Below are 22,878 nucleotides of genomic sequence, written 5' to 3' on the forward strand. Positions count from 1 at the left end.
TCAAAAGTATTATGATAGTAACAGACTTTTTATAAGGCTGTTAATTCCAGAATTCCACAATCTCTTCCCTAGCCTTTACCCCCTCTGGTCTTTCCCCCACAACTTTAGATTTTACTAAACAATTGTATATGGTGGGAATAAGTGGATTGGAAGCTGTTGCCATTAATGATTTATGCCTGGGATATGGTAATATTTAATACATATAAAACTGATAAAGAAAGAGTCCAAATTTCCAACAAGAATGAAGTGTAACAGTTAAACAGACTGAGACTTGCAATGATATTCACAAAATACCACATAAATCAGAGGAATACTTCTATCCTGGGTGGCCTCCCATAAAAGAATGTTAAAGTGATGTAGCTAAGAACCATATGGCAAGAAGGCAAGGACAGGCTGTGATTTCCACATGCACGAGATCCTGGCTGTTTGAAGTCTATATTCATCAATGTACTTGAAGTAGAGTTGATCACCCCAAGGAACCAGAAGTTCAATTCCTCAGATTAGAACCTAGGATTATGAGCAAGAGGGAAATATTTTCATTTCAGATAGTACTTTATGTCAGACAAGAACCAAGTTAATTTCTTTTTTCTACTCCTTTTTTTATTGCTTCTTAACTCTTTATTCTTACCTAGTAAGAATCTCTGTAAGGAAAAGGATCGCAATGGTACCTACCATTGTGTATGTGTATGTGTGCACTTATAGAAAAGCTATATTTACAATTCTATTCTTTAATCAGTGCCTTTAAAGAAGTAATATTATTTTTAGGTTTGAGTAACTTTTTCTGTATTATTTGCCTAAAATATTAATTAGATTATTACCTCTATTGTATTCGAGTGAAAAAATTTGTGTGTTTTAAAGATGCTGTTGGGCTTCTTTTGACTTGTACTTTGCATACTTTAGCAAAGGAAGCTGGATGGCACTGTTTTTGTCCTTGTCTCAGTTTCGATCTCTATCTCTCTTTGTCCCTATCTCTCTTCCCCTTTCCCTCTCTTTCTCTCTTTGTCTTTCCATACCCATTTTTCTGTCTTAATGTCTCTGTCCCTCTCTGTCTTTTTCTGACTCTGTCTCTGTCTTTCTGACTCTGTCTCTATCTCTCACATACATACATACATACATACATACACACACAGAGTTCTATGAGATGTTGATATCTTTATTATTTTCAGAGGAGATAGTTGAGTTTGGTAACAAATGATCGGTGAAATTGTCATTTCTAATCAATTTCTATGATTATTCGGACATAAGCTTAGGAGAGCAGTTAGCAGTAGTCTGAAAAACTGCTGTGAGAAAGATAGTTTAGATGGCAATGAATTTACAAAGGGAAACAAAGTAATGGAGGCAGTTAAGTGATACAATCAGTAAAGTACAAGATTTGGAATCAGGAAAATGTATTCAAATCTTACCTCAGATCCTTACTAGCTATGTGACTCTGGACAAATCAGCTATCTTTTCACAATCATAGTTTCCTCATTTGTCAAATGAAAACTAGATTCTTTAGCCTCCAAGAGCTTTTCAAGCACCAAACCTATGCTGTTTTGATCAATTTTCTTTGAAAAGTAAATAATCCAAGATGAAGAATTCATAGAGAACAAAAAGTGTCTGAAATTGAACCTAACACACACACACACACACACACACACACACACACACACACACACACAAGCTCTTCTGACTTCCAAAAAACCCTCATATCTAAATTTAGTCTTTTGATTTCTTTCTAAGTCTTTTTCTTAAAGGACACCACTGGGCACTCAGAATTATGTTAGTTAAATGACTATATCTACCAAAGACTTGTAATACCAGTATCCAAAATAATGATAAAGCGTTTCAAGAAGGATAAAGCAGAACTGTACAAGGTATAATTGTATAATTATAATTGCATTGTATAATTACATAAGTATCATTGGCTCTTGCCAGCTTTTTTCTCCCATATGGAAATGTGGCCCCAAATTCCTAATTTAAGGGCTCCCAAACCCAATGTTCTACAGTTCCCATTTTAATACTCAGTTTTTCAGTTTTCTAGTCACTTTCCCTAAAACATATTCACAACATATACACACACACATTCCTGTTATGTACTGACTCTTTCACACTCATTTCTGTTCTACTCCACTAACTCAAACAGTTAGAGTTGTAATTAGAGTAGTAGGATCAGAGCTTTTCCCTAGAGTTACAAAATCCAGAGGGCATTGTTAGCATTTATCCCCCTTTATTATGTAGCAAAAACTAGAGGTTAGTGCCTTAATAACAAAACTAATTACTTGAAATCAGAGGATCCTAGAGCTAGGTTTAGAAGGGACTCTGGAGATTATCCAGTCCAAGCCCATCATTTTGCAGAAAGGAAGCTAAGTTATCTGTACAAGGACAAACAGATAGGTGGGGTTTGAACCCAAAGCCTCTGATTCTTACTGACTCACCTAGCTTATTTACAGCTATCTTTTTTCTTTCAATGTGACCTCAGCAGGATTAGCCCCACAGTGTCCCCAAAACATTCTTCCCCCATGGGACAATGCATCCAAAGTTTCCTTCAATTTTTTCTTTGCCTCCACAGATTCTAGTTATAAATGTCTTTTAAAAACATTATTTGAGGGATTTTTTAAGCTGTTTGCTCTAAGCCTCAAAATTCTTAGTTATAGGTCAGATAACCACTTCATCTTCCATTGTTAAAACGTCACCAAAGGTCATTTCATACCACTACACCTAACTAGAATTAACAATCAATACCATTATAGAAATTGCTTCAAGGGGTGGGGTTGAGAACTACTGCTAGCAGTGGGAAATTGTGGTTTCTTTTACATCACAATCTATCCTTTTTTCCAGGAACCTCAACTCTAACAAAAAAAGTCCTCTTTCAAAACATTTCTGGTTCTCTATGTCAGAGATCCAGTCCCTAAGGTCTATTTTATTCAAGCAATTCTAAGAGAAGAAAGGAAAATGAGAGTATTGAGTGAGTTCAGCATTAGATCACAAGTGTATCTGTGTGCTGGATGGTGGGTAGAGAAGAATAAACATGATACATAGAGGTATGGGCTTTAGATATCTGCCTAGAAATCCTAGGAGTCATGCTGAGTACACAAAGTACATAGCCAGCACCTTTTCTGCCTGAAATTTCTGAATTATTTGCAGGTCAGATTTTAAAAGACTTATTTCTGAATTTAAGCAGGGTATCTGATCATTTAAAATCAAAAATGTGCTAATGCAATGAAAATGTGATGTTGGGGAAAAATTCAACTGATACAACAAGAAGAGATTCCACAACACATTTTGGAACATATTTGAGTAAAATTGTATTACAGAAGACTTCACACTCCTTAGCTGTCCTGAAATTCTGCAGAATTGAGGACTGCTTGAAACAAGTAGGTTAGCAGCTAAGAGTTGGGTATCTTTTCACAATACTTTAATTCAACTAAAAAAATATTTTAACCAAGTTAGTATGGTCAGCAACTGTGCTAAGAACATGAAGATGAAACTGATAATCTTTGTCTGCAAAGAGAGTTCAATCACCTGGGCTGCTTTCCCTTCTTACCAGCATAATAAAATTATTATTGTTTAGTGGGATTTGAATATAATACATTATATATCTTTTGATGGTACCTTTTGATAGCAAAATAAATTATTTATCTTAAAGGCCATGGCAGTTCTTGAGAGTCAGAATCATCAGTCTGTTGATTTTTATATACAAAATAGATCTGGGTCAATTTATCCCAAACTTACTTAGCCCAGTTTCTCCCTCTTTTTATTCAATAAAGAAGCCACCTCAACATCCAGAATTATGATATTCATTAAATATTATTCAAATATTTACTAAATTTTATGATGTATATGATGTACAAATAACTGAGAATATAATTTTGAAAGAAGTCAGCCCCAGCTCTCATGTAGTTTTTAATCTAATAGGACTTCTATATATGGATTAATCAAGTAAATCTAAATGAAACTCTTTTCACAAAATATGGGAGGAGCAAGTGGCTATGCATTCTTATTATTGGTATTTGTTCAAGCTATTTTTATAGAATCCTTCCAGAAAAATCTAACAAATATATACTTGGTTAGGTCATCTTGAAATTATTCTAAAATTTCTGGGAATTTTAATCTATAGTTAACAAGAAGAAACAGTGACTTTCAAATGATGCTATTAATATAACTATCAATAAATTAAAAAATAATTCAAGTAACATAAAGTAAAACCTAAACAAAGATTGAGATAATAACATAAATTTCTTATCCGGAATACAATCCTATCCTTTAAGTCTTAAACAGGACAGGAAAACTGAGATTTTCTTCAGAACCCTGAAATTTTGAGAGCACGCACATTTTAAATAATTATTTTAGAAGAAGATATAACTGATCATTTGCAAACTTTTGCTTTAAAGACATTATCATATAATTAACAAGAATAACTAAATAAAAGAGGAAGCTCCTGGAAAGCAAGTTTCTCCTTTCCTATCTCAACTTGGCCATAAAACAGGTGAGCGCTTCATTCTACCTGCTTCATTTCCCTTACTTCACCCCCATTAATGGCCTTTCAATTGTGTAGATATGGGGTCCCAGGTACGCTGAGAAGTCTGCTGATTTCAACTTACCAATGAGCTACAATTCAGAAGTATTTTAAAGTCTATTGCATGAAATTGAGACTAGGCTTTTCCAAAGAAATATGGATGTGATTAGGACCATGGATTAGTTTATAAAGCCTATTTATTTTACATGATATATGAATAATTACACTAAATAATACTCTACAGAGATAGCATCATTTATTTCTATCAATGTTTCTGAGAAAAATAAACCTATATTCCAATTCAGAATACCACAGATATTTTTCCCATTTTTCCTTTCCTTTACTAGTGTCCAGATCTATTACCAGTCAGTAGTTATCAGTTCAAGAGATTGAAAACTTTGTGACTGTATGTGTGTATGTATGCACGTGCCTGCATGCACATGTTTGGAAGATTAAATGCACCTGACAAGCAAAAATTTAGTTCTCTTCAACTAAATAAAAAGAAGTCATCACTACTTGGAATTCTGAATTTTGTAGCAATGGCCCATTGCCCTCATGATGACCCAAGGCAGTAATTTCATACTCTTCTCTCCATCTCTGACCCTTATACACACATTACTACTTTCATATTTGAAACCCTTCTAAGTAAAGCAGTCATAAATAGGAATGTGTTCATGATGCATATTTTTGAATCCTTCATCAATATCTGTATTACATTAGATATTAGGTATACTTTAATGAGCATTCAGTTTTAGACATGCTAGTGTTTTAATCATTTGAGTTCCAAGACTATCAATGCATTTATCTCCATCTTTTAGATAAATGGATTAATCTTTTATTATCTATAGGAAAGTACAAGGTTTTATTGCAGCATTACAAGGGCATTTGGGAGTGGGTATAATTCCAGAATAATGCTACTTTTCATTATATTAATATATATTCAACATTCATTTTCCCCTCAATGGGACAAAGACTTCTGGTATCACAAGGAAAAAATCCCCAAATAAAAATCAATTCAAGCTTCTTCATAAAACAAACCAAAAAAAAATTATTATAACCTTGAAGGGAAGAGTGAGTTTCAGTGGTAAAAATAACTTTTCCTGATCTTTTATATCATAGTTTTGGTAGTGTTTCATCCAAAACAAGAATTTTCTTAACATCATTGCTTAATAGCTGCTGTGTGTATATTTATGTTGGGAGAGAGAGAGAGAGAGAGAGAGAGAGAGAGAGAGAGAGAGAGAGAGAGAGAGAGAGAGTGTGTGTGTGTGTAAGTTAAGCTAGTCTTCCTACTATTCTTACAACTTCAAGAATTCTATAATATACTATAGAAAAAAAAAACATCATTAACATTACCTCTAGATGCCAAATTCCTCTAAAAATCATTGTTTCTATGAATTGATTAGGCTATTTAGTAGAAATAGTTCATTGACTCATAACAATTTTCTTCTTCTTTTTTTAAAATGTATCAGTTTTGTCCATATATTGCTCTGTGCTTCATTTGATTGACTCTATTTCATTATCAGCTTGAATGATTCTTAAACAGTTGACATCTCTGGGCCAATAGCCATTGCAATATTTCTAAGAGACATTACCAAAGTGTTCGTTAAGAACTGTGATTTTGGCATGTTTCTTTGGAGTGGCTTTTTTTCCTCAAAAACCACAATTAAAACACAAGCAAAGAGAGAAATGAACCATATCTCTCTGTGTGACACAAATTCCGACACTTAACTGACAGTGAGCTGACTAAAGGTAGTAGGGAAAGCAGCTTAATCTGATTTTATTTGGTCAAGTTTAAAATTCTGGGTTAATTTTGTATCAGTAGAAGCATTCAATTATTACTGTTATCAAAAAACATTTCCAATTTATTACTTTTACCATGTAATTTGTATAAAATACTATATATAATGCATATAATATATACATATTGTTTATATATCCACATATGTGCTATTATATATATATATATATATATACATATATATGTATATATATATATATATACACATGTGGTTGTAACCTGCACATATATGTGAAAATGCATGTCCTTTTCTGTTTCCTTATCATTATGAAGGTGAACTTAAGTTTTGAAAGTTAGATATAGCAGAGCACAATCACTTCCATATCTTAGGTTCTGAGTGCTAGACTATATGAACTATGGGTCTCTTGTTTAAGTTTCAACCTTACTAAGATCAGAGTAATTCATCACTAAAATGTCTGCAACATTATGAATTTTTCAGTCAAAGCAAATATTGAAGACTTATTAAGTTATAAAGAAGTTTCAGTTTGCATCAGTATTTATCTTGACAAAAATGAGATACATATATAAAATTAACATTGTATCTCTGATTTGTCATTTTATATAGTTATTCTACTCAAGTAAGATGCAATTTCTTTATGAATTAGTAAACAATTCTCAAGAGCTGGTTCAGTTGGGGGAAAATAATACAAGAATAATAAACACATAAAACATTTTGAGTTTAAGAAATATATGTTATTATAAGTTATTTCATTTAAACTTGAAAAGAATTCTATGTATTAGGTGCCATTATGCAGATGAAAAACCTTAGAGTAAGGGTGATAATAATTGATATCTACCTAGGGTCAAAAACTAGTGAGTGACTTCCAAATTTGAGCTTGGATCTTCCTGATTGTCAAGTGCTCTATTCAGTAAGTTAAGTAAGCTTCCTCTCAATAATACATGTGCATACATGCATGAGTTCAAACACACACACATACAAACACACACACAGAGACACATTCTACCATTATCACTACCATTTGTATCTTCACAGCCCAGAACAGTTAATGGAGCATAATTGAATCTTCATAAATGCTTACTGATAGATTGATATCTGTATATAATTCATCTTTTAATATATAAATATATATGAAGGAGAACAGGAAAATTATTTGAGGTCAAATCCCATATAGTGTTTCAAGTATTTGGTTTGGTTTTGTTTTGTTTTTACTAAAACATACCACCTTATGCCCATGAACAAATCATTTAAATTCTCAGTGCTATAGGCAGCATCCTAATCAATCAACCCAATCAACCAATCAAAAAACATTTATATAAAACAAACTCATATTTTAAGCACAGTATTAAATGCTGGAGTATGAAGAAAAAATGTGTTTCTATCTTAGAGATTACATTCTACAGAGATAACTAACATTTATATAGTATTTCTTAGGTGCCATAGAAATACTTTACTAATGTTATCTTAGTTTATCTTCACAATAGCCCCTAGGTAAGGGCTATATTATTTCTCCTATTTTAAACTGAAGAAACTGAGGCAGAATGAGGTAAATTGAATGAGGCGAAGTATATTTCCAAGGTCATATATCTAGTAAGTGTCTGAGGTTAAATTTGTACTCAGATTTTTTTTTTTTTTGTCTCCAGTCCCAGAATTCTTTCCATCTATGCCATCTAGTTACCTGTATATATACATGCAAAACAAACACCAAAAGAAAAACAAAGCAAAACAACAACAAAACCAAATGAAAAAAATGCCCAAAAAACAAAGCAGTATGAGTAAGGGGGAGGAAAAGGTACTAAAAATTAGGGGTTTCAAGACATAGGATCTTAGTTTTGAAAGAAACTAGAAATTCTAAAAGGTAGAGGTGAGGAGGGAGTAAAGCCCAGGCATGGAGCAGAGTCAATCCAAAAGAATGGACAAGGTAGAAGGAATGTTATATGTGAAACCTAATAAAATGGTTAGTCTATTTGTATTATGGAAATGAATGAAAGGTATAAATGAATGAAGATAAGATTTGAAAGCATTGGGAGATAGTTTGTAAAGTAGTATTAAATGACAAGACATAGAATAACCATACAACAAATGTGTATGTGTGTTTATAAATATGTATATATGTATATGTATGTATCTGTATTACACAAAATCTATATTTATATCTATATTTCTATATAACACCTTTGAAGTGTGGTAGAGGGAAGAGAATTGGTGAAAGAGAAAGTCAGTGACAATCAAGAAAGATCATAAGTAGAAGATGACACTTGAGGTTAGCTCATAACTTGAGAATGTATATAACTTGATCCTCAAAGAAGTTGGGTGATAGAGGGGTACCCCTCTCACAATTCACATTCATGTAGTCTGTAGAATATGATTATGAATAATAAATAGATGCTGCATGGCCAATTGTGTGAGGGGCAGACTTAATGAGAGAGTTTTGGAAGAAAGAGCCATTTTTCATCTGCTTAGAATAAGGACATGTGTAATTCTAACTCTTTTCAGAAATGATTCCAGAGAGGATGGGGAAAAAAGTTTAGAAAAGGCACACGATGAAGGGAAGTTGGTTACTCAATGTGTATAATTTCTAGCTTGTTTATAAAGGAGTGTTTTCATGAGTAAGACAATTCTCTTCCTTTGTTGAATTGAGCTAATTCATTTCTCCTACTGTATTGATGAATGCAGTTTTCACACCAGAAATGCTTACTTAATGAAACTACAGGCCTTGATCATACATATATACAAAATAAGCCCATATTTAATTATGGAAACTAACATGTGTGTATTATATTAATTTTATCCTGCATGAAATAAATAGTACTCCATGTATTATTATCCACATTTTATATTTTAGAAAATTAAAGATCCAAGAGTTTATGCAACTTTTGGCTATTTAGTTGTTTCAATTATGCCTGACTTTTTTTTTTTTTTAATCCCTTTTGGGGTTTTCTTGGTAAAGATACTAGAATGGATTGCAATTTCCTTCTCCAGATCATTTTACAGATGAGGAAACTGAGGCAAACAGGATTAAGTGACTTGCTCAGGGTCATAAACTAATAATGATCTGAATCCAGATTTGAACTCAAGAAAAATAATCTTCTTAACTTCAGGCTAGACCCACTATTCACTTTCCCATCTAGCTGCCTATTAAGTGACCTACCCTTGGAAAGTTAGTGTTAGAACCAAAATTTGAACTCAAAACTGACCTTCAGATTTAAGACTATTTCCGCTGTATGCATTTATTATTTATATATAATTTATATTATTTTATTATTTATCTGTATGCATAAGTAAATACAAGCAGTGATACTGTATTTCTTAAGCCATTCATATGAACTCTATATTAATTACATCTTTCCACATTGCAAATACTATATCATAGGATAAGTGATTAAAGCCATAACCATAATAAATATGAATGACTAAAATAATGCTTTGACATCATAAGAACTACCTCCACCCCATCTTCATAAGGCTCTTTCAGATGAAACAAGCATATTCAACCTGATCCATTTTCAAGTATCTGCATCTATTCAAACACCTCTCTTCACAGTGGTAATTCCTCTAATCCCTATAATTTATTCAGCTCAGGATACACTCCAAAGCTTTGTTTGAATTTGTTATCCACTGATTTTAAAAACAGTATTCATTTTGGGGGTGGGGGTTATGTTTCAGTGCTTGGAAAGACTTGCTACAGTGGTGTTTGTTCCTGGAAACAGTCCCCTTCTTTGGCAAGAGGAAGGGAGCCTGCTGAGCATATCTTAGTAAGAGTGCCAAGGTTTCCAGATTTCAATACCTTACCCTCCCAACATCACACTGTATAGTCTTCTGCCATTCCCAAAGGAGCATAAGATTACATTGTTCCTGGGGGCCAAAAAATGCTCAAATCTATAATAAGCTGATTGCAATTTATAAATGTCATAATTCTGATATTCCAAACCACAGCAGTTTCTAAATGCAGGTCAAGATCTTTATTCTTAGCAGCTTTTCAAATTTGTCTTTTTTTTCTTAATGATGGCAAGTCCTGTAGGTCTAACACAATAAATTAGGGCATTTTTTTAGAGAACTGATATCATCTGAAAAGCTGATGACACTTTTTTATATTACAGGTGATCCAAACAGTCAGCGCCATAGACAAAGATGATCCCAAAACTGGACATTTTTTCCTATATAGTCTTCTTCCTGAAATGGCCAACAACCCAAATTTCACCATCAAAAAAAATGAAGGTAAATATAAAAGCATTAGGAGATGGAGCCAGTACTCATGTTCTCTCCATGCTGTTTTCTGCTGCATTGTTCAGTTGCAACTTAATTCCTATTTTTCCCCTTCCCCTGTGCAGTTAGAGCTGTGCTTATCAATGTATTATCATGGTAATTACATCACTTTACCTTTTATTATATCAGAAGAAGAGATAAGAAAAAAATTTTAATGTGAAAATTTAATATCATCCCAGGGAAACCTTACCCATTTTATTGAAAAGGTTCAGAGACAGATTAAATCCCTCTGAAAGTTCCCAGAATTTGAGGATATGGAGATATGCTTCTGTAGGAGGACCTGATTTATGTCTTAGAATTGTTCCCTTCTTAACTCAATGTTTATCAGACATTCAGGGGAAGCCACTTTTGATAATTTTGCCTGGACTGTGTTTATGCCTTTTAAGACATTTATTTGACACTTGCACTCAGCATGTCAATGGGCCAACAACTTCCTGAAAGATAATGTGTCTGTGATATTTTGCAGCTAATGCTGTCAGATCCTATTGTGGAGTTTTAATAAGTCTTGATAGTCAATTCAGTTTGTTTCACTTTTTGTACCGTTTAGATGAAAATTTTTACTTAGGGTTCATCTATTATGTGTGAAAGTCAGAAAATATAAAGATTAAAAAATAAATGACCAAAGCATTCATACATTTTCCTCTCCTAGGTCAGTGCATATTGAATAAGGCTTTGAAAAGATATTTATTTTGGTTTGGATTGTACTTAGATCCATGATGTAACCTTTTGGAAATGATTAGCAATATAAATGTGTGGTCTAAATCTATCTATTCTTATTCATGTAGATGTTTCTTTATCTCTTCCTCCATTAAAATATTCTAATATCTTAAAGTGGCATGGGGTAACCTTGGGTTCTAGAAGAGTATGTCATGGGAAGAAGGTTAAAATTTGACTCAATGGTAGACTGTCTATGGTCTAAGCACCAGCCTAGCTAAATAACAGAGGTATCATCAGAAAGTTAGCCACAAGGTAACAATTGATTGTTTTGGCAAACAACCCAGGCTTACCAATTAAGCCCCTGGACTCTCTGTGATCTACATTAGTGGAAAAAGTATTCTTAGTGATGATGTTTTGATGAATTAAAATAGTATTAATACAGGTTTTTTAAATATCTGTGTGACATATCCCACAATTACAAAAATTATGTAATATGGACTGTTTTTTTTTTTTTTTTTTTTTTTTTGTGTGTGTATCTGGTCCTATTTCAAAGAGGTAGCATTAATAAATATTCCTTTATGATATAAATGAAAATTCCATGAATTTTACCAAATATATAATGACTTTTCCTTTGAACATCATTCTATTTAGTTCTCTGAAGAAGCTTTAATTATTGTTTAGTTACCCTAGCAAAAGAAAGAGTATTATGTAAATAGTTGTCTTTAGCTTATGCCTTTACCAACATACAAAATGAGAACAATCCTCCCTTTATTTTTTTTATCAGAAATAACAAATTGCTACAAATTGTATTAATGCAATAAATTTTACACATAAAATTTTATTCCATAACAAAGTATCAAAGAGTAGAGGCATGCAGATGAATAGTTGTGAGACAACTTTGAACTACCCAAATGGTCAGTGCATGTTATAAATTTGAGAGTTCCACAACTGTAGCATTTGTGTGGTGATTGTCCTATTCATCAGGTATATTCAATTTTTTTTTCAAAATAAATCTAATATAAATGGAATTTGCAGCCAAGTGTAAATCAATTTGGTCTCATTCATTCTACCATTCTAGGTCCCAAGAACATTCCTGTTGGAAGGAAGGGAATGAGGAAGAAAGAAAAGAAGAGAGAGAGGAAGTCAGAGATGAGGGGAAAGTAGGAGGAAAGGAGGTAGTGAGGGAATTAAGACAGAAAAAAGAAAAGAAGGAAGAATAGAAGGAAGATGGAAGGAAGACTCACTGTGTGCCAAGTACTGTATTAAGCTCTAAGGGTACAAAATAAAACAAAAACAAAAACAAAAAAAAAACCAACAAATAAAAAGCCAATTATAGTCCCTGCCCTTGAGAAGCTGACATAAGTTCTGATGTAGTGGAAACTTTGGGAAGTATAAATTTAAATTTGTCATTGCAACTTCCTGATTTCCTTAACAGATGGGGTTTTGTCTCCTAATGAATTTATATTAACAGATGAAGAAATATCACAAGTTCTTGTTAAATGTTAGTACACCATAAATCATCTTTAACCAGTGGAGAATAGAGAGCTGGGCATCAAAGAAACTATGTCTAGTTATTGATCTTCCAATGACTTCCAACATAACTTTTTGACAGGCTACTTATAATCTCTACTTTATTATTTTTCTTTTCACTGAAATTTTTTTTTCTTTTTTTTTCTTGACAGCAATAATAATGATGATGATGACCTAACACCACAGAGGTTTTGTGAGCAATAATTTTAAAAAGGTTGTTCACCATTATGAAGTTTTAAGCATGTTAAACATTATAGTAAAATCTTTAAACTATTTTTATTTAAATGAGTCTATTTTACGTAAATGAAAAATAACTATTGATTTTCAGGATAAATCAGGGAATTAATCATACCCTATCATGATTTTGGCAGAATTGTCTAGAAATTGTATGTGCCATCTCTCTTATATCTGGCATGACCATGATCTAAAATAAAATAAAAATCACTGATTGATGCATCCACATATTGAAAAAGAAGAATTCATTTTAGCAAATTTTCATTAGGTACCAATTACATGTCAATCTCCTGAACTAGGTATTTTGTACACAAAGACAAAAATGTAACTATCTCATATCTATTATGAACCTGTAGAATAATTTTAGTTTATAGAACACTCACAAGAATTGTCTCACAAGAATTAGTCATTGTGACAAAGAAACTAGAATGGGAATTAAAGATATGGAGTTAAACCCTGGCTCTGCCAATAATTGTCACTTAATACCTCAAAAAATTTCAGTTTCCTCATTTTGAAAATGAGAAGATTGGAATTGATGATTCCTAAACTCATTTCCAATTCCAGTGTGTTGTAAAGATGCCCACTGTACTTTAAAGATAACTGATACTCGATTAACCTGATTGTTCAATTTCGTCCAATTCTTTGTGACTCCATTTGGACTTTTCTTGGCAGAAATATTGGAGTGGTTTGTCATTTTCTTCTCCAGTTCATTTTACATATGAGGAACTGAGGCAAAGAGGGTGACTTGCCCAAGGTCTCACAGATAATAAGTTAGGCCAAATTTTAATTCATACAGATGGATCATCTTCATAAGTTCAAATGCAACCTATTTCTCTGGCATCTATTCTTTTTTAGGTATTCTAGGCCCAGAACTCCATCTACTGTGCCACCTAGTTGTCCTAAGAATTGATACCTAATAAAGAATAAATGCCAGTGAAAAATGTTGCATAATATCTTTTTTTACACAGTTTTGTGATGCCACAAGTAGTATTACTTTTGAATAGGTAAAAGATAATTTATCTTCCAGAAACAGAAGTACGGTTTATCCCTTCCCATGGAGATAAAGTTGGAAGTAAAGATCAACATTTCAGTGAGTCATTAAAAACTTCAGTTAACAGCAAACAATCCAAGCATTTTGAGTTTTCACAGTTTGTCTGGGAACATAGCCAGAAATGTTGGTCCCTCCTTCCAGTTGGGTGAACCTTAAAAAAAGAGAGAGTTTTGCTCACCACATCTTGGCATTTAGGAATCCACTGCAACCGTGAAAATGGAAGACACCCAACAATTAAATATAACGAGACAGGGAAGATAAATGAACCTTTTACAGACACTGAAAGGATTTTCTTGCAGAAAGTATGAGTTGTATTGCTTTTTGGAAACTTGCTCAACTCTAGCTTGTGTTCTGTAGGTAATAGATTTGATTGGAATTGCCAGGGAGCAGTGAACTGTAATGGGAGTTTTCATGTTTTCTACTAAGATGTTTGAACCATGTGTGTAAGAAATTGAAAAAAAAAAAAAATCCAACTTCCTGACACATGAGGACAGCTTGTAAGGAAGAGGGATGGACTAAACTTTGGTTCTAGAAAATGAAGAACAGCATGGTGACACAAAATACTTGCTTACATTCACAGATAGCACCAAATTTAGAGCATCAGAACATGCTGAAATTCTTTCTTTCTTTCCCCCCTTTTAATGTTGATATCCTTTCTTTGACTCAACAGACCAGCTACTAGGGCATTACTATAATGATCAATTTGCAGAAGGTAGGTTCCAGCTGGAACTTCATATTCACTTTCTCTTCCATTTTCTTCATGTCTATAATACTTTGCACATTTTTAGAATATAGTTCATTTCCTCCAATCCAATCCTCCTACAATATCTCATTAGGGCATGGATATGAGCCTGAATTCTTGAAAGCTATGCCAGTAGAATGCCAGCTCCTTCAAATCTTGCCAAACTGAGAAGAAGATGAGTACAGACTGTGTGTCATTCAGGGACTAGACTAAAGTGCAGAGAGGCTTCTTATTAGGCAGCTGCATATGAAATTATTTCAATTATTATATTTTGGTCTCAGAAACTCAGTAAGATAGTCTATTAAGACATAGAAAAGGCATCATTTGCATATGTGGAGGTAGTAACCTCACTAGCAAAAATATGGATCCTTGTAATATTAAAAGAACTTATTCCAAAACCAATAATTTCTATTTTGACTTATTACTCAACTTTGGAAGTTTGAAACTCTATCTCCTTTCTGAAATGAGCAACATCTAAGTAGTACCTTTGAGGAAATGAACCATCAAGTGTTACATCTTTCCCCTACCATGAATCATTCATTTATCGCCTTTTCATTATACCTAGAATCTCCTCCCTGCTTTCATTCTACCCATGTTTCTTTCTCACTTGGACCTTGCTAATTCCATAATGTTCTTTATGAACTTTACAAGTGATCTCATTTTTAGTGGAGCCAAAATTATTAGAAAATAGTTGTTTTGTACCAGATTGTGATATGATAAAATCTGTCATATATGCAAAAGCTATCATAGACCCATTGAGATAGCTATAGGTTTGGAAGATCTGATTTAGAACATCATATCTCTGGTTTCTCTTTCATCATTTTTAGAAAACAAAGGAAAAAAATCCCCTATACTCTAGAAATACATTCAACAATGAAAAACATATCTTTATCTTAAGCATATTAGACATTTCTGAATTCAACCTATTAGGCTCTCTTTGAATTTGAATATGAATAATATTTTCAATTACCTTCCACTTACTCTTCTTAAAAACAGTGTTCAGAGTTTTGGAAGGGCTAAGGAAGTGGTCTTCTATACTATTTTTGACCACAGTTAGTCTCTCCTGGATCTTTCTTTTCTGAAACTAAAAGTTATTGAACCTGGAGTCCAAATTCTAATCCAGCTGTCGATGATCCCTGTGACCTTGCTCTCTCTTCTGTCCAGCTGAATCCTTACTCACTCCTCTCCTGTATTCAGGATGCAGGCGTCCAGCCAGACAGAGCCCCTCTCTCCTCGCCTTAAGCCAGATGTGATCCATCAAGGCTTCATTGGACCTGAAAGGCCATCCTGATGATCCAGACAGCAAGGAGGGGGCCACCTGGTAAGCCATTTGTCCTCTTTCAGGCCTCTTAACCTTTGCTGCCTACTTTTGCTCTAACTCAGAGCTAGCTGAGTGCTCACACAAGAGCACTCTATTTCCTGATTGGCCTTTAAATTTCCCTCATCTGAAACACATCAGTGTGTTATTTGTTGTTTTCCCCATCTCCTTCAGAGGAAAAAGTCTTTAGAAAATATAATGGACAAAGACACATATACCATACCCTTTTGATTTTCATACATATATATATAGGATAGTATACATGAATGTGTATGTTTGTGTGTATATTTATTGTAGATTTCTCCCACAATTTGAATTCTGTCTACAAAATGACATTTTTCTCTAAAACTATCACTTATACACAGGTTCATTTTCTGAACATGAATCTGTCCACATCCCCATGTTACAAGAATTAACAAGTATACGTGATATCCTGTCTGTAATGGTTAACCTTTTGATGATATTTCTTAATCAGAAAAGCTCTTTCTTTAGATTCTTCCTCTATTTTCTTCCCTTATGTTATGAGGTTGAGTCTAGGCTCTTAAAATTTTTGCCAATAAAGCATAAGCATGTCAGACTCTCCTGAGTTATAATTAAGAATATAATTCTTGTATACTTATATAATAAGTCTTGTTGTCCATGGATCACCCAATGCATTTAAGCTCATCACTACACAATTGACAATGGATGATGATTTCGAGGGGAGTAGAATCTTCAGTAACTCAGGAAGACAGATTTCTAAGACATGAACGATTTATAATTTCATTGGAGAAGGAATCAATCATACTGATTCTGCCACAGATCCTTGAAAGCACAAGATCCAGAAAGAATTTAGTTTGTGCAATGTGGATCCTAAATATGTAGACTCCCATTATGCATACATGATTAGGAAAGGCCTTCACTTCAGTTATTCATAATTTATTATTTGTGCTTAGAGCAACAGAATGTTGACAAGAAGTCATTTATGTTGCATTTTGTCAACTAATCTGTAATTAAGAGGCAAATACACACTAAGCAAAATAGAAAATGGATATGTCATCATTACCTAATAAATTGTACAAAGCAAAGGCATAAGGGATCAGCAGATAATATAAATGTCTTTGCTTCAGTGGTTTTTGTCAGACCCTGCTATTTTTGTGTCATCCCCATATCTTCTTTCCTTTAGCTTTTTAATCAAAAGGAAAAAGTACCATTGGAATGAAGAGCTTCTTTTGCAAATATCCAAAATCCCAAAATGATTGCTCTAGTTAGCCACAGTAGGGCTTTTACCATCAATTTTTTTTTCATTGTGTACTGTTAGAGACAATTTAATGTGCGGATTACTGACAACGGGGGATATACTTCCAGTGGTCTGGGCCAAGATTGAAGCATGTGGCTGGTCATAATGCTAATGGAAATTGTTCATTGCATCAAAGCTCTCCCCCTTAATTTGCCATCATAATTTGCCAGTCTTAGCTTCGGATATTATCTCAGGGCTTATCTTTTTTTTTCTGAAAAAAAGTAAGTGGCTAATTTTTGTCATCTTAAAACCATATTTGGGCATAGCACCTGCCTGTCTTCTTTTAGCCTTTGGCTCTCTAAGTCTTTTACCTCCAAATCTTCATTTAGAAATGAACATGTATTCCCTGTGAAACCAGTTAGCAGAAGTCTGACAATTTATTCAGAGATGGTTACTATTTAAACAGTCTTAACTAGACCATTGGGTTTGATGTGCAGTGAGCAGAACATCTTTTACCACAACAACACAGAATTAGTTTTTAAAAGGGGCGGGTCATAGAGAGAAGAATAGATTTTATAATTTACTAGATTTTCAGTCATATATTGATAGTAGTAGTTTAGTTAACAGATCCACATATTAACACGAAACACAGAGGTAATGCCATCTGTCATTTGAAATAAAATTTCAGGCAAATTATATTGTTTTTGTTAATATTACAATTGAAGCCCATTTAATCTTCTTTCACCATGGAAGGCTGGCACTTAGAGTCTGAACATGTTATAGACACATCATTCAAAATCCATGACACATCATATAGAGATATGACCTGAATAACAGCACTCCATGTCACAAGTATGATTGCAAGTAAGCAGCCCCATGCCTCTCAGCCCCGTTTAGTAGCAGACACCTGAGGCTAAAGCAGAAAAAGCAAAGATTTTGACTCTGGGAAGAAGCTCATTTCAAATGAATGAAAGTGAAATAGCATGAGGGATCAAAAACAACCTTAAAAATCAAACTCAGAAGAAAATAGGATCACATTCTCTTAGAGATTAAAGTCACAACCCAGCAGTCATCTTGTCTAATCCATTTCTGAAGCACGATCCCTCACCCCAAATTCACTCTTCTCCTTCTTTCCAACAGCCTCTCTGAAAGAGTGCCAAAAGGTTTCTTGCTTCTTGAGGGAGTCTATTCCATTTCCGGACAGTTTAAAATGTTTCTGTCTCTCTGTCTCTGCCTCTCTGTGTCTCTGTCTATGTCTTTTTGTGTCTCTGTCTCTGTCTCTGTCTCTCTGTGTCTCTGTCTCTGTGTCTCTATCTGTGTGTGTATGTCTCTCTGTCTCTGTCTCTGTCTCTGTCTTTGTCTCTGTCTCTGTCTCTGTCTCTTCCATTGCCTTTTCCTATTTCTTTATCCTTCTTTCTCTTTTACCCTTCCTCCTTCCCTCCCTTTCCCTCCCTCCTTCACTGGTTCTCTTCCTCTCTCTCCCTCTGCCTTTCTTTCTCTCTATATGTGTGTGTTTGCCTCCTTATAAATTTTCTAACCTTTGTTCTTAGTTATAATTCCCAGGGACAAGTAAAACAAATATAATTGCTTTGTTACATTAAACTCTTAAATTATTTCGGATTTGTATTCTTGCCTCCCTCACTGCCCACCCCATCCACAATATCAAGATTCTTCCTCTACAGGATAAACATTTTAGTTATTTAAAGCAATTCTTAAATGGCTTGATTTCAAATTCCTTTGTCATCTCAGACATCTTCCTCGGTCTCTCTTCCAGTTTAACAGGTTGTTTCCTTAATTGTGCTACCCATACTGTGCTACCCATAACTGAAAAGGAAATAGATAATCATTGCTATTCTAGTATTAAGGATGAAAATAATATCCTGGGTTCAAACCAGTGAAGTTTTGAGGCTAAGAACCAAGATAGTCTGAAATTATTATCCTAGAGTTGTATACAAAGTTCATGTAACAAAAAATCAAAATTGAACTAAGCTCTTTCTATTATTTTAATCTAGACAAACATGAATATTCATATACCGATGTTGTTGGTATATGTTTCCTGGTGTATACAGGAATATTAATTTACATGTAGGAAAAAAAAAACACCTAGAATTTATTTAGTCTAATTTTTTTCATTCTATAAGTGAGGGAAATAGAGACCCAGATAATTAAAGGACTTTTTCCAAGATCACATGGTGGCAGAGCAAGATAGAGGATGATGATTGTGGGAAGAGATAGATTTTGAGTATACTTCCTCTGACTCACTTACACAGGTCTCTTTCTATGACAAGGTACTCCTCCATTATGTGTTCTTGCCTCTTTAGGGAAACTAGGCATGGAATGCCCTCTTTGCACTTTTTAACAAAATAGAATTTTACACATCCTCTCTTTAAAGGATAAGAAATGCCAGGTAATAGTAAAAAATAAAAGATAAGAAAATACAGACCTAAAACTGAAATAGTTTTTCTTTTTTTTTTTTTAATGTGATTATTGTGCTATCTGAGCAAACAAAGCTCAGATTCAGCAGAGAACCTTTTAAAGTGAATGAGCTGAGGCTGGCTATTTTCAGGCTGGCTTGTGGGGTAAAGGTGTTTCAAGAAAATGGTGGTCTTTTGCATAGCATTCATCTATATATATATATAATATATATAGATATATATATATAGAAAGAAATACTTCGAAGTAATGTTTCTAGTGCCCAGAAAATAGGTTTGTGTTATTACTCAATACATAAATTAAAATGTATTACTAAAAATAGATCTTATAAGAAAAAAATCATAAGAATAGGAGGATAAAGAAATAGCATGTGGCTTATTCAGTTTATATTAGAGTAGGGCTTCAGGGTACATAGTTTGAGAACCACTAGGGTTTTCATGTCTAATCAATCTGATTCTCCATACTAAGCTCTATCTGAAATCATTTTAGAAATGTGGAAGAGACAAAATATTTCTGCTTCAGTTCTGAAAGAGTTAATTTATATTCTTCTTCTACCTGGTTATAATATTTAATATTTGAGAATTAACAATGCTTTCTCCAGAATTTTCCCTGTCCAGAAGGGAAAACAAGTAATATAATCCCCATTTTGCAAATGAGAAAATTAAGGTTCAAAGTTAGAGTCACAGTAAGCAGCAAAACTGGGACTAAAACCAATGTCTTCTTTAAATCAATGATTCTTTTTTCAAGATTATGCTGAATTCATATACCTTGATGTTTGGATATCAAAATTAAATATTTCTGATCTAGATAAAGATGTGGATGAGATTTATAAAACTCATGTCTCTTAAGAAAGTTTATTTAAATTATGTTATTTTATAGTGTGATATTGTGGATAGAAGACTCTAAGGCAAGGAGAACTGAGATCAAGTTCTAGTATTCAAAATACCAGTTATGTAATTATAGACAAGTCACTTAACACATTAATATTCAAGGCAACTTTTTATAACTTCTTTTATTTTTCCAAAATGCATGCAAATAGAGTTTTTAACATTCATCTTTGCAAAACCTTGCATTCCAAATTTTTCCTCTCTCCCTTCTCTATTTCCTCCTCTCCTAGACAATCCTATATAGGTTAAATATGTTCAATTCTTCTAAACATATTTCCATATTCATCATGCTATACAAGAAAAATCAGTTTAAATGGAGAAAAAAAGCTGAGAAAAAAACAAAAACAACAACAAAATGGCAAAAATATTATGCTTTGATACATATGCAGTCTCCAAAATTCTCTCCCTGGATGTACATGACATTTTTCCATCCCATGCTTGTTGGAATTATCTTGAATCACTGCATTGCTGAGAAGAGATAAGTCCATCATAGCTTTTTTTTTTTTTTTTTTTTGGCTTGTTTTATTTTCTTTATTGGTGATTTTTTCAAATAAATTTATTTTTTGATATATATTACTTTATGAATTATGTTGGGAAGGAAAGAAGAAAGAAAGAAAGAAAGAAAGAAAGAAAGAAAGAAAGAAAGAAAGAAAGAAAGAAAGAAAGAAAGAAAGAAAGAAAGAAAGAAAGAAAGAAAGAAAGAAAGAAAGAAAGAAAGAAAGAAAGAAAGAAAGAAAGAAAGAAAGAAAGAAAGAAAGAAAGAAAGAAAGAAAGAAAGAAAGAAGAAGAAGGAAGGAAGAAAGGAAGGAAGAAAGGAAGGAAGGAAGGAAGAAAGAAAGGAAGAAAGAAAGGAAGAAAGAAAGAAAGAAAGAAAGGAAGGAAGAAAGGAAGGAAGGAAGGAAGGAAGGAAGGAAGGAAGGAAGGAAGGAAGGAAGGAAGGAAGAGAGAGAGGAAGAAAGAGAGAGAAAGAGAGAGAGAAACAAAGAAAGAAACAAAGAAAGAAAGAAAGAAAGAAAAGAGCAAAAGAAAAAAAAAAACATGGGAGAGATTTAAAAAAAAAAAAAAAAAAGAAAACAAGTGAATTTTAGTATGTGTTGATTTACATTGTCTTCTTGATTCTTTTTCTGGAGGCAGATAACATTTTTTGTCCAAAGACTATTGAACTGCTTTGATCAATGAACTATTTTTTTTTTTTTTTTTTTTTGTATTTATTTATTTATTTATTTATTTTTTTAATTTTTTTTTATTTTATATATATATATATATATTTTTTATAATATTATCCCTTGTATTCATTTTTCCAAATTACCCCCCCTCCCTTATTCCCTCCCCCCGACGACAGGCAATACCATACATTTCACATGTGTTACAATATAGTCTAAGTACAATACATGTATGTGAATATCATTTTCTTGTTGCACAATAAACATTAGAATCCGAAGGTATATGCAACCTGGGCAGACAGATATTAGTGCTACCAATTTACATTCCCCTCCCAGTGTTTCTTCTCTGGGTGTATCTACCTCTGTCCATCATTGATCAACTGGAAGTGAGTTGGATCTTCTTTATGTTGAAGATTTCCACTTCCATCAGAATACATCCTCATACAGTATCGTTGTTGAAGTATACAGTGATCTTCTGGTTCTGCTCATTTCACTCAGCATCAGTTGATTTAAGTCTCTCCAACCCTCTCTGTATTCCTCCTGCTGGTCATTTCTTACTGAGCAATAATATTCCATAACCTTCATAGACCATAATTTACCCAACCATTCTCCAACTGATGGACATCCATTCATCTTCCAGTTTCTAGCTACAACAAAAAGAGCTGCCACAAACATTTTGGCACATATATGTCTCTTTCCGCTCTTTAGTATTTCTTTGGGATATAATCCCAGTAGTAGCGCTGCTGGGTCAAAGGGTATGCACAGTTTGATAACTTTTTGGGCATAATTCCAGATTGCTCTCCAGAATGGCTGGATTCTTTCACAACTCCACCAGCAATGTATTAGTGTCCCAATTTCCCCACATCCCCTCCAACATTTGTCATTATTTGTTCCTGTCATCTTAGCCAATCTGACAGGTGTGTAGTGGTATCTCAGAGTGGTCTTAATTTGCATTTCTCTGATTAGTAGTGATTTGGAACACTCTTTCATGTGAGTGGATATAGTTTCAATTTCTTCCTCTGAGAATTGTCTGTTCATATCCTTTGACCATTTATCAATTGGAGAATGGTTTGGTTTCTTATAAATTATGGTCAGTTCTCTATATATTTTGGAAATGAGACCT

At 33.5% G+C, this 22,878-nt stretch overlaps 1 protein-coding gene across 5 annotated transcripts in view; it reads left to right on the forward strand.

The window, feature by feature from the left end:
- CDH8 (cadherin 8) overlaps positions 1-22,878 on the forward strand; it is a 523,303-nt gene that overhangs the window by 416,098 nt on the left and 84,327 nt on the right. For 2 of the 5 annotated variants that reach the window (XM_074286561.1, XM_074286562.1), the window contains exon 10: positions 10,356-10,473. In XM_074286561.1, the coding sequence (XP_074142662.1) occupies positions 10,356-10,473 (118 nt within the window). Of the gene's footprint in view, positions 1-10,355; positions 10,474-12,860; positions 15,906-15,932; positions 16,190-22,878 lie in introns of those variants that run through there. The other 3 variants (XR_012485894.1, XM_074286563.1, XM_074286564.1) reach the window with 3 other exon arrangements.

Source organism: Sminthopsis crassicaudata, chromosome 2, assembly GCF_048593235.1.
Source record: "Sminthopsis crassicaudata isolate SCR6 chromosome 2, ASM4859323v1, whole genome shotgun sequence".
Lineage (NCBI taxonomy): Eukaryota > Metazoa > Chordata > Mammalia > Dasyuromorphia > Dasyuridae > Sminthopsis > Sminthopsis crassicaudata.